General features: G+C 35.2%; 1 protein-coding gene across 9 annotated transcripts in view; it reads left to right on the top strand.

The window, feature by feature from the left end:
• Positions 1-13,428, top strand: part of LOC131750102 (sodium channel protein type 3 subunit alpha) — a 108,989-nt gene that overhangs the window by 81,601 nt on the left and 13,960 nt on the right. For all 9 annotated transcript variants that reach the window (XM_067026217.1, XM_059052431.2, XM_059052439.2 and 6 more), the window contains 3 exons: positions 4,900-5,020; positions 6,150-6,304; positions 7,055-7,228. In XM_067026217.1, the coding sequence (XP_066882318.1) occupies positions 4,900-5,020; positions 6,150-6,304; positions 7,055-7,228 (450 nt within the window). The remainder of the gene's footprint in view (positions 1-4,899; positions 5,021-6,149; positions 6,305-7,054; positions 7,229-13,428) is intronic.

The following is a 13,428-nucleotide window of genomic DNA, read 5'->3' as shown; positions in this document are numbered from 1 at the left end:
ACTGAATGTGACACAACTCTTTCAGAGGCACAGATGGGAGTATGAATAGCCATTTTAAACCTATCTCGACCTTTCGAGAATGGTTTTGGTGCTTCAGTGTACTTCTGCTGAAATAAAAATTAAGGCAAGTTTAGATGGAAATCTTTGTATTATCTTCTTAACATAAACCAGCTTTTTCTTTTGCCTGCTGGATGTCCTTTTACCTTATTCTTCAACTACCATATAATTATTGTCAGTTTCCTATGTTATGTTCTTAGTAAGGCTCTTTTAAAATAAAAGGTGCATCAGGGGTGTTACACATTTAAAATATGTTAAGGCCAAACTAAATAGAGATGGTTTATATTTTTAACAATTCAATAAGTGGTCCAGAAAAAAAAAGAGCTATTGGTTTTAGTCGTGTTCCTCCTGCCTTGGATATGCAGCCCAGTGACCTCACTGTGTGGCTACCTGTCCTTCAAATGAAATATAAGTCAAGATATGGATATGCATATCCAAAAGATCAGACTAAGGCCCTGATAGATTGTGTAACTAAAAGATTTTCTTCTTTTACTTTCAAGACAAAACCCAGAAGTTTTGAAAGAAATGGCTAGATTTTAAAGGCAGTCTGTAATGGCTGAATCTTTTATTTTTTGCCTTTTGAATCATATAGCAGTTTGTGAGAGTCAAACATTTGATAGCTGACTGAAAATAAATGAAATGTGAGCGCATTTCGGTGGAAGTAGGCCAGTTGTTGACATTCTTTTCCATTTCTGAAAGTTAAATTTCACTATTTAATTGGATAAAAATTGAGCAATATTCGCCATAAGGGGGGATTTCTATATAAGTTCATGTTATCGGGGGAAAATTGCCTTTCTGGGTGCTGATTCTGTCATTTCTTACAAGTAGTATTTGCAGCTAACCTTGAATACTCCACATTCGGGTACCATGCCTTTGAGAACATGGTTCTTGGACCAGAGTGCAGCTTCCACAGCATTGCGCCAGGCTTCTGCTACAGCCAGGCATGCTTCCTGTGGCTGAATTAGGTCTGGAGAATGTTGCATCTTCAAACCTGCTTTCCAGTGTGCATTTGTAGAGCAGAAGTCATCATCCCTCTGTAGACTCAGTAGTTTCTACAAGGGATGGAAGAATCTAGCCTTAAGTGCCATAAAATATTGGACAGATAGGGAGAAAACAGTACAAGGAAACAAGTGATGAGCTTGTACTATGTGGTTTTATATGGAAGCTTTCTACTGTTATGCCTATATACCTAATTACATTTTTATAACTAATTCAGAACAAGTATTAATTTTAGTTATTTAGTATAGGCATCAAGTTCCTTAATGTGGAAAATTTCATTTCTTTTTTTTTTATCATTTTAGTAGCACAGCTATGGCAATTTAAAGAAAGTAAGTTATTCTTTGTATTTATCATCAGTCACCTGCTTTTAAATCAGTTATGTGTTTTTAAATAAAATTTGGAAGTCATTTTGCTATGGCTATGATAAAATGTATGACAAACTACCCTCTACCAGAGTATGAATGCCAAAGTGTTGAACTTAATCAGAAATGTTCAGATTATGAAGATAGTATTATATCCATGTATAGAATTTTAAATGCTTAAGTAGTTTTCTAGGATATAAATTTCAAAATTTAAAAATACAGTACTAAAATTCTTTATGTTTCCAGTGACTAAAGCTTATCAGGCAGTATATCTTAATTGGTAAGTTGTTGTAACTTAATAAGAACAAAGTCTAAGCTTTAATTTATAAATGTAGGTAAATTCACAACTTTAAAATGTTTATGTAGTTGATACAATATTTTTATAACTTCATAGGATAAAGTATATGTACTTTCTTATGACAAAAATGAGGCCTATAAAGATTAAACCATGAATAAGCCTGACTCTCCAACTAGCAGGAATTAACTTTATGCCAACTTTCATAGGAAAAGGAGCCTCCCACAAAACACTTTTTAGTGGCAGAAACACTAGCCTACAAACTATTTTTTAAACTTTGGTTCATCCAGTCTCTGTCTAAACATTCCTTAAGGAGTTTTGCAGAGCATAAAGTTAATGAGCTTATCCTTCTAATCAGAAAAAATCCTGGATAACGGTGAAGCAATTCTGCATGTAAAATGGGTTCTGCTCATTTGAGAAGAGCAGAATACATGCAGTTTTTTTTTCCTTGTCTGTTTTCAAAAGACATGCTATGCTTCATAACGCCAGGCAGATAGAGGTAAACTAACTCACACACGGACCCTCTCTGCTTTACAATGTACATAACCTCCACAGCCATTTAGAAAATTGTAATTATTTGTATTTTAACATGCTAACCACATTCACAAAAGTTTATAATCTAAAGACAGTACCGATAACAAAGACACATCCAGAGGTCAATACTTGGTAAACGGTGGATACAACTGTCATTCAGATTAATGGCTACTTGTGCTGTGAAGGATTTGCTTTAAATATTTGTATTTAAATATAAGCCACTTGTGTAATACATGGCAGAGAATTACGATGCAAAAAATTGAACATTTCACAACTGTATTAACAGTGGTAAAATAAGAAGTGAAGGGTGAGTATATTTTCTAAAGTTTTCAAATGGAAAAGTATATGTGTATTTGCATGTGTATACATATATACTTATTACTTTCTTCCTTCAGATTTCTTTACTGAATGTCTGCCAATATTTTAGAGAAACATTTTGGAAATACGTGTTTTATCACTAAAATATCATTAATAATACCTATTCATTAAGAAAATGTATTTTCTAATGCAATTAAACAGACTTCTGTAAAGGCCACAATTGGGTTACATATCAAAATGAAGAGATCAAATTATCTAAACACTATAATTCTCTCTATAAGAGTAATAACAAAATATTCATTCATTTATTCATTTTTCATAAATTCAACATAACCATTTAGTGTCTATTCTATGCTTGATCTTTTGGTGTATAGATGTATATTTGTGTATGTGTGTACATTGTAATATATATGTACATAAATATACAATTTTATGTGTATATATATAATTTATATACATATATTTATGAGAATATTTGGTCAAAGCAAACAAGTATTATGGGCAAAACGTTCTATAAAATTTAGCATGGAGAAATCATAAGAAAGAAAGGCTTCATGGAAAAGGTGGATCGTGACCAGGCTCAGAAGATATTATTCAGCTTGGATTGGCCAAGAGGAAGAAGAAACATGAAGCTTTCTATAACTAACCTCAAAATAATTTGGTTTCTTACTGGTTTTATTTATACAGTGGATATTATTGCTGCCACTCATCAAATGTCAGAGTGTCCAACCCATAAACCACCAATGAAATTGGAAGGGAAGAATTATCTAGTATTTTCTTGGTTATACCAGAAGCTGTTGCAATTCTATCCAGCAGTAGCTTTCCTGGGATTTTCTTAAAAGAATAAAGATATTCTGGCTGTAAGAAGCAGAAAAATCCTGAGAGAAGAAAATATGTCTTGACCTTCCACCTCTCCAAAAAGTAGAGGATTTTAATGATAAAAATTCTTGTACTCTAATGATCCTAAGAACCATTGGCCATAATCAATGGCCTAGTCTCTCTTTAGCATACTCCAGACTAGGAGATATTTTATTATAGAATTATATTTTGACTTAGGGTAACTTTCATAATATATTTAATTGGACATGGTTAACGTCACCCTCAAAGTAATACCACAGAAAATATCATCTGGATACTACTCTTCCATGTTCACATTATAAAGTATTAAACTACATTTGCATGGTGATTTCAAAAAATCAAGAATTTTGAGCCAAATTTCTTCCAATATGACTGATGCTTAGGGAGTTTCCAGGTATTTTTCAGTAACACATTAACTCTTTCAGAGGGTTAGGGCAGAGTGACCCTATCACTCAGCTACTAAAGTTAATGGGGCCTTTGAAACCATTAACATGTCCATGTTCTTTCATTCTAAAAGTTTTACATTCCCTGGGTTGTGCTGTATGTCATGTCTTTGCATCACTTTTCATAAAGCATTGCACATCCATAATGTCTTCCCAAGTGGTATCAGAGTACTTATTAGGTATTTATTCTTGCAACACTAAAGTGGCTTTTCCTAGCCATGTGGCATGTCACAAAACTTTTTTTAAAGGAAAAATTCACAGCCTGATCACATGCTGAATTCGGAATGTGCTCCTAATAAAAGTCTATACAGATTTTGAACAATGTCATTTATGAAGAAATTTCCATTTCATTTAGAATTCTTTGGCAAGTATTGAATTCATTTAAGCAGTTCAAAAAAGAGAGAGAAAGAGAAAGAGAGATCTATCATTTTTCTGCTAGTAAAGTAAAAAGAAAATTATGTAAGCCAGAGAAAAATATAGCTCAAAGTTGAACTATAATGACTGTGACTAATGTTAATGTGCCACTCTTCCTTTCTAAAATTACAGAAATATGGACAGTAGTTACAGACAACTGGTAATGCTCTTTGCCCTCTGAAAATTTCCACTGAAGAGTGGAAATTACAATTTGATTTGAAGCATTTTAATTAATATAATCAATAGTGAATGTCAGCATACCAAACTTTTATCAAACTATTCTTGATTTGGCCTGAGTGTTGATGTATTAAATTATTTTCATATGGCATCCCTAGACAAGTAGAGATCATAAACAAGTTAATCAGTAAAATCACTCCCAAATCACCCACATTGAATGCTGTCTAACCATTTTTTGTCTGAATCAACTTAGTAGTTACATTGTTTTAAACAATAGGACTTCAAGTCTGTTAAATTATTAGTACATAATTATCAGTACTGTTAACAGAGTCAAATGCTATCACTACCACCATTGTTTATTCACACCATCACAGAGCATTTCCAAATTAGCTGAATAAAAGGGGAGAAAAATCACATCTTTGCAATGGGGTTTTGTTTCCAGAAATTAAATGCAACCAGCTCATCTGAAGGAAGTACAGTTGATGTTGCTCTGCCCCGAGAAGGTGAACAAGCTGAAATTGAACCCGAGGAAGACCTTAAGCCAGAAGCTTGTTTTACTGAAGGTAAACAAGCTCTAATATGGTTAAATGCAATCTCCCTTCTTTCCTTACAGAGACTAAATACACCTAATTTGAAGGAAATATTTCAAAGAAATGGTGAAGGCATATTTATCTTTGTTTTCTCTTTTCTTCCAAAAAGTTAATTTATCTGTATTTCCTGATTATACTATAGCCGCTACTGTGTCTGGACAATTAAGATAATTTGACATGTCCTTTTTTTCATCCTCCAGAATGTGGAGAAGTGAACCCTAGAAGATAAATGACATTCTGGAACATCATCTCATTATTGATAAAGCAATTCCTTCAGACCTCATTGGCAGTGTTGTGATTTGATTTATAGATGCTGCAATAATTACACTCCATCACTTACAGTTTCAAATATGGTTAATTTGGGCTGTGACCAGAGCTGTTTGGGGATATAGATGTGCTCTAGAGCCTTGTCAGGGAGACCAGCAGTTATTCTCACAGTGACCAGTACAGTGGCTAGCACACAAATCAATAAAGGTTTGCTGATTCAGTATGATTGGATTGAATCCCATAAGTAGTAACAAAGAGCAAAAGAGTGGATGGAAGTTAGAAATAACATGAAAGCTAAGAGTGGGAGGACAAAGGAAGAGAGATACTGACTGACAAGATGAGTTATATAGGTGTGACTAAGAAAAGCACTAAAGCTGAAAATAAATAGCTTGGGAAAACTGACAGTGGATGATACCTAGGGAGACAGGTGAATTTTCTGTGTGAAAAGAAGTGTGTAAAAATCCAGGATCACATCAAAAAATGAATAAACAATTTGAATATGCAGTTTTTCCCCAAACCTGAGAGATGTTTTTGTCCATGACTGGCCTTGAGGCAAAGACAGATCCTAAGCAGTATTAAAGAATGGAACCATTTATACTCAAGCAGCTCTTGGTAAAGTAATTCTTTGATTCTAGGTAGCTGGCTGATATATAAGTCTGAGAATGATTCACTATACAGGAGGGATGCTGAAGATAACTAAGGAATGAAGTAGCCAGTTGCTGTATAAAATGATGATCTGAGACTAGGATTGGGGAGGAAGCAACAAAGTTTATTTCTTCCTATTTAAGGTTGAAATATATTTTTCTAATTTATTATATTTAATGTTATCTTTTAGGATGTATTAAAAAGTTTCCATTCTGTCAAGTAAGTATAGAAGAAGGCAAAGGAAAAGTCTGGTGGAATCTTCGGAAAACCTGCTATAGCATTGTTGAACACAACTGGTTTGAGACTTTCATTGTCTTCATGATCCTTCTCAGTAGTGGTGCTCTGGTAAGTGTAACGCATAATTGGCAAGAATCAGGTTCTAGTGAAATAGCTTATCTCCAAAAATACCAGAAGCATACACTTAGTTTAAGGAGCAAAACAAGAGGTGTATTTGTACTTTGCAGAGCTTGGCACCCAGGGTTTAACTATGCAAAATTCATTACAGAATAAATTAGAACCATGAGCAGCCAGATGGAATTTCTCATCTGGTGCTTTCCTAACAGATGTTTTCCTTACTGAGACAACCATTTCCAGGGACATTCTGTAACTACATTACCTTCCATGTCAAATCCCATCCAGTTCTCCCCAATAATCATAGTAATATTTATGGACTAAAAGTGTATTTTTTAATGTCTAATCAATTTATTCTTTCAAAATGAGCCAGATCATTCAGAGAATTGATGAAAGTAAGGTTGGAATAGGCCAAGTCTATCCCTCGTTAAGACAACTTCTAGATACTTTCTGAGTTCATATTACTTCTCTAAAAGCATGTCTTTGTAGAAGTAATTGAGATACAGATTTTGGGGTGAGAGGCAGAGAAGAAAGTACAAACTAAATCAGTAAAGATATTGACATTTTCTTGCCAACATTTTCCATTAGTTTTAGTCTTTAGATTTCACCTGGTTCCACATTTGTCTGATATTAGCCAATATTTATCAAATTAGTGCTTTGTGCCAAGCATTCTACTAAGAATTTTATCAAGTATTTGGTGGAGGCAAGCCATTCAAATAAAATAAAGGCATTCTTGATTCACAGGCTTTTGAAGATATATACATTGAACAACGAAAAACTATCAAAACCATGCTAGAATATGCTGACAAGGTCTTCACTTATATATTCATCCTGGAAATGCTTCTCAAATGGGTAGCTTATGGATTTCAAACCTATTTCACTAATGCCTGGTGCTGGCTAGATTTCTTGATTGTCGATGTAAGTATCCTAAATGATTTTTATGAAATTCTTCTTAAAAGAGGCAAGTTTGACATTTCATATATTTCTATAATTAAAACCTTGACTTTAATTAGACCCTAGTTTCACTAATTCTGACACAATTATGCAATTATCTTTCTAAAAAACTATAAAAAAATGCAAAAATGAGGTAAATCTCATGGGAAGCATGTAGAAAAGGTCCTAAAAATGTGGACAGTGGTAAGAGAAAACCATAAGCAAATAGCTCTTCTTTTTCTGAAAATTAAGGATCTCAAGATAAAGAATAGCTAAAAATCTGTTAATTGACAGATCTAGCTTATTAACGGTTCAACTGAAAAAAAATATCTCCAGCAGGTAAAATCAAGACATATTTGGGGCCAGGAATTGTCAGAATTGCACTCTAATCCCTTACTAGAGTGTATGTTACTAAATAATGTTAAAATAACCTATTCACTGTATTCATTCAGCCACAAACCCACAGAGACAATAAAATGTATTTCCATTCTTAAATCAGTAGTTAGATATCTCAGTAGCTAATTAAATATTTACCATGCAAAGAGATAGGTGTAGAAGCCTTGTTCTGAATCTGAGTACCCTGAGGTGAGCAGTCACAGGAACATTGCCAATAACGAGACCTGTCTGACTTGCAGCCTACTTTTTTATTCCAAGCAACGGAGAGGCACTGGGGCAAAATGAGAGTCAACTGGTCCTTTGCAGTCTGTGATGTTCCATTGCACAAGGCTTCTCAGCCTCCTCCACCTCAAAAAGGTGCTTTAAGCACTATCTCTAGCTGTTTCCCAGCAATCATAAAGCATTTTATTTTTAGTTCTAATGCTTGCCACTATGAATCAATGATTGTCACTATGTGTGCATTCATTCTTTTTATCATCTTTGACAAGTGTGGGCCTATCTAAATTCTACTCCCCTTTCTCCCATACATACATACTCGTAGTTCTATAACCAAAATGTGTTTAACCCTTTGAGTTGAGCAGAAATCTGGTGCCAAGTCACTATTAATAGATCGGAAATGACTTCCAACTTCCTGTGTCTTGGTCTTTAATGAATAATAGAGATGAATCTCAATACTGTCCTGAAAAGCTTCCAAACAGGGAAGTTTAATACTTTCATATTCTGCAGCTTGAATGGACCTTAAAGAATATCTAGGCTCTATTCTACACAGTCTTCTAAACAATTTATTGTAAACTAAAGCCTCAGTTTAAAGAATTTTCCTTAGATAGCACAACTACTTAATAACAAAGTTGAGATTAGTGTTCTAATTTCCTAATTCTCAATTCAGTGCTCCTTTACCCTACAGATTTCTTATCTAACTGGTACAAATGTTATGTTTATATTTTCATACTGGCTTTGGAATTCAGCATTTATGATCTCCAGCTTTTCCCTGAAATGATGAAACATGAAACACATAATATTCTCTGGTTCAAAAAAATGTTGTCATGTATGAAGATTGCTTACAAATGTGACAGAACTTCTCCAGAAAATTCTGAAATTTACTAAAATATTTTCATTTACTGAAAAATTTACATTCACTGAAACACTTACTACATTGTACTTAAGTCCGTATATTTCCCTCATATTGAAGAAATAAATATGATGCAAAAATCTGTCAAGTTTTTGTATCATGTTTGAATCCTTAGAAACCTAATATAGACACTTAGTTAGCTACGGAATAATGTCAAAGAATGGTGCCCCCCAAATTACTTCCGTTTTAGTAAGTTTAAATTCGTAAAATGGAACTGGGTACCTTTGGGCAAGTTATGTAATCTTAAATGGGTCTATCTTCTTCTTTTCCCAAAGCAGGGACTAAAATGTGTGAATTCATGTAACCTCAACTAACAACTTGTTCTCAGACCACTGGGTCCAATAAGCTAAAGTAAACATAGAGTTAAAACAGTTTTTGAAAGTACAAGTAAAACATACTTAAAAGGGTTTCACAGTCCATAAGATACTATACCAACTAAGCAGTCACAGAAAGCTAAAAACAAAACAAAGCAAAACCCCAAAAACTGAAGTATAAGTGAATAACTTCAAACCAGAAGAAATACACTTTTAAACCTGGAGAAATTTATCTATGTAAAATTTATCTATCTTCAATTCCCTACCTAAAAATAAAGGTATTGGGTTATCTCTCCAACCTCCGTTAACATTCATTCATTGATCTAATAGATATTTTGAGCACCTAATAAGGGCCACATGCTATTTTAGATAAAGGAAATAGGAACCAGACAAATCAAGCCCTGTTAGATCTACAAGATCTAACACTCTAAGAGAGAGTGGAACAGAGAGTAAAGATGTAAACAAATAAAATCCAAAAATAAGATAAAAGCAGATGGTGATCACTGCTATGAAAGAAAACAGGATAACAGGATAGAGAATGACTGCAGAGTAGGGAGCAGGAGGGTTTTATCCAGAGTCTCTGGAAGGTGTCTTTGATGAGGTAAATGATGAGAAAAAGTGTCTCAGTCCATTTGGGCTGCTGTAACAGAATACCATAGACTTACTGACCTACAAACAGCAGAATTTATTTCTCACAGTTCTGGAGGCTGCAAAGTCCCAGAATAAAGTGCCAGAAGATTCAGTGTCTGGTGAGAGCCTGCTTCCTGATTCATAGGCAGCAGTCTTCTCGCTGTGTCTTCACATACAGGAAGGGGCAAGCAAGCTCTCTGGGGTGTCTTTTATAAATAAAGGCACTAATCCCATTCATGAGGGCTCTGCCTTCAAGACCTAATACCCTCCCAAAGACCCCACCTCCAAATACCTTCACACTGGGGATTAGGTTTCAACATATGAATTTGGGGGGGGACATGAACATTCAGTCTATAACAATGGGACAGTTATTTGAAGACCTGAGGGAACAGAAAAGAACAATCTCAAGGCACCGAAGCATGAGCCAGGGACACTCAAGAGACAGAAGGAAAACTGTTGTGCTTGTGTGTGATGAAACACGGGCAGGAGTAATAGACACTGAATTCAGAAAGGAACCTAGAGGCCATGGTAAGAAGTTCATGTTTTACTCTAATTTAACGTATATTGTACATATTATGTAATTTAATGTATACTGATTACAGTTACAATGGGAAACTCAAGGGAGAAAGGGTGAGCGGGGATCTGTTCTACTGTTTTTAAACTATCACATCTGGCTATGGTGAAGGAACAGCAAAAAAGTCAAAGCAGGGAGACCAATTAGGGAGCTGTGTTAATAATCTAGGAAAGAGAAGATTATGTCTTACACTAAGGTGATGAGACTTACTGATGAACTGGATGTATGATATGAAGGAAAAGGAGAATTCGATAAACAGAGTTTCTTTCAATCTGAACAAATGGGTAGAAGACGAAACCATTAACTGGAATGGGTAAGATTAGAAAACAGGCTTGACAGGGCAAGCAGATGGTAGGTGCAAGAGGGATGTACTAAGTTTGAGATGCCAATTAGACATTCAAGAGTACACGGTGAGTTTTACACACGTCTCCCTAAGAAAATTCATTGAGCATCTATCATGACAACTTCAAATTTGGTTCTAAATTATCCTAAGGTGGTAATGTGTCCAAAACACACTCTTGGTAAAGATTCAACCATCATGAAATATTTTTTGTCCACAAGTGATTTCCACTTTACAGACAGCACAGGTTGCTGATGTGGTTGAAATGAGATGCTTGATGTCTGCTACTCAGACATCCTGCTTGCTCAAGGGCTCCTTAGAATCCTCATCAGCTGCTCTGCTGAAGGGAACAAAAGCAGAATAGGGACATTTTCTGATTCTAATATGTATTTACAATTGCCATCAACCTCTAGATCCGGTGATCCTGGCCGTTCTTGACATTTATTCTTGACATATCATCATCCTCAATAATGAAGCCAGAATTGTTATTAATATTAGTAGCCACAATAAGATGCCTAGCACTTCCTGAGCACTTACTGTGGGAGTAGCACTAATTCAGAGCCTTACCTAATAATAAAGAAAATTGGTAACCCTGATTTAATGCTTACTGTGTACAATTGCTGCTAAAATCACTTTACATACGTTAATTCATCCAATCTTCAAAACTCTATGAGTTAGAAACCATAATTATTCTCATTTTGCAGATGGGGAAACTAAGACAAAGAAAAGTTGTTACTTGTAAACACAGTAAATAAAAAAGAGGCTAAGATGGATTTTGTAACCAAGGAGTCTGGCTCTAATGACCGTGCTTCCTAACCCCTACATCACCAACCTCATTATCAATATCTCTTTTTAATTATACAGTATTTATTAACAATCTTGTGATGTAATTTTTATTATTATCTCTATTTTGCTACTGATAAAATGAGGTTTAGAGATGTCACACAGCTATTAGTTCAGAGCTACCTCTGTCTAGCACTGTGCTCTTTCTTTGCCCCATATTTTGCAACAGAGCACAGATGTATGTAAAATGTCATGTTGCAATAGTCAAAGAGTTCCCACATTACACTCTGAAGGTGGCTGCATTTGGTGGTGGTGAATGAAAACAATAATATGCCTTGCTAATGTGGACACACCTGCCTTGAATTTCACCTGGAGCTCTTTTAGACGTATTTGATTAAATTAAGAACTTTGAGGTAAAGGAACTGAATAGCTATAAATTATTGTCATTTCATATCAATTTCTGATCTCTCTTCAAACATACTTCCAGGGCTTCCCTGGTGGCGCAGTGGTTGAGAGTCCGCCTGCCGATGCAGGGGACACAGGTTCATGCCCCGGGATGGAAAGATCCCACATGCCGCGAAGCGGCTGGTTCCGTGAGCCAGGGCCGCTGAGCCTGCGCGTGCGGAGCCTGTGCTCCGCAATGGGAGAGGCCACAACAGTGAGAGGCCTGCGTACCGAAAAAAAAAAAACAACAACACATACTTCCATGTAAACAGTCTAGTATGTTCTTTGGCTTTTTCTACAAATGTCTCCTAATAGGAATGACTCACTTTGTTCCTTTTCAGGAAGAATTTAATTCTTTTAGCATTATCAATTTATTAATAAGAAAAATTTTTCACTGGCTAGGTTTAAAGAGATAATCCTGTTAATTTAACAGCATAAATTCTATATTCCTGTTTTTAAAAGACTATGACTTTTAGCCAATACTGGTCTTTCCTTAAACCCCAATTCACATTTCTAATTGCTTCCTAGATAATACATACTGATCCTCCTCTTGACTGAGTACATTCATTATTTTTTCCCTCCAGTCATGCATTTCTTCCTGAATGTCCTGTTTAGTCTGGTAGTGGTATATTTATGAAGCTAAGCTAAACATCATCTTCAGCCTCTCCCTTTTTTTCACCCCTCACTGTCCATCAATCAACAAATTCTACTTCAAATTACCAACTAAAAAATGAATTGGAGGTCTGGACCCTCCTCTTCAACAACACACCAACATCACAATGACTAACTGGACCAAGCAATGGCTTTTTGTTTTTTAAACATCTTTATTGGGGTATAACTGCTTTAAAATGGTGTGTTAGTTTCTGCTTTATAACAAAGTGAATCAGATATACATATACATATATCCCCATATGTCCTCCCTCTTGCATCTCCCTCCCACCCTCCCTATCCCAGCCCTCTAGGTGGTCATAAAGCAACGAGCTGCTTTATAAATGTTCTCCCTGCCTCTAGTCATGACCTCGTTAAATACCTCCCTTAGGAAGATCCACATGTCTCTTTCCTTTTCTAAAAGCCTTCCCATGGGATATCGTACCAACTCATCACTGCTAAGATTCTAAGCAGTGACAGTGAAGGCAGATAAGGGCTCTCATGTATAATATTAATAACGATTAACCTTTGCTTTAATTCATTTAATCATCACAACAACCACTGAGGTATCCACTGTTATGATCTCAATTTTGTAGATGAGGAAACTGGGACACAGAGTAATTACTTAGCTGTTAAGTGACTATATAACATATGTTCATTATGTAAAATGTCAAAAACAATTCCTGTTTTCCTAGAAAAAAACAATAATTAAACCTAAGGACAGATTCACAATTACATACCCCATAAGTAATCATCCTCACAATCAATCAGACTACCACTTTTACCAGTATTTTACCAGTAGAGTACTTGACTAAAGATGATGCCTCCATTAGTAAAGATACTGTGATTTATCTTCTCAACATGAATAACATACAGCATTATATTACTTTAATCATCTTGAAATTACGGAATTCCAGGCAAGGAAGT

This window comes from Kogia breviceps, chromosome 2, assembly GCF_026419965.1.
Source record: "Kogia breviceps isolate mKogBre1 chromosome 2, mKogBre1 haplotype 1, whole genome shotgun sequence".
NCBI lineage: Eukaryota > Metazoa > Chordata > Mammalia > Artiodactyla > Physeteridae > Kogia > Kogia breviceps.
Note: the sequence above shows the minus strand (reverse complement) of the source record. Positions and strands in the feature narration are given on the sequence as shown.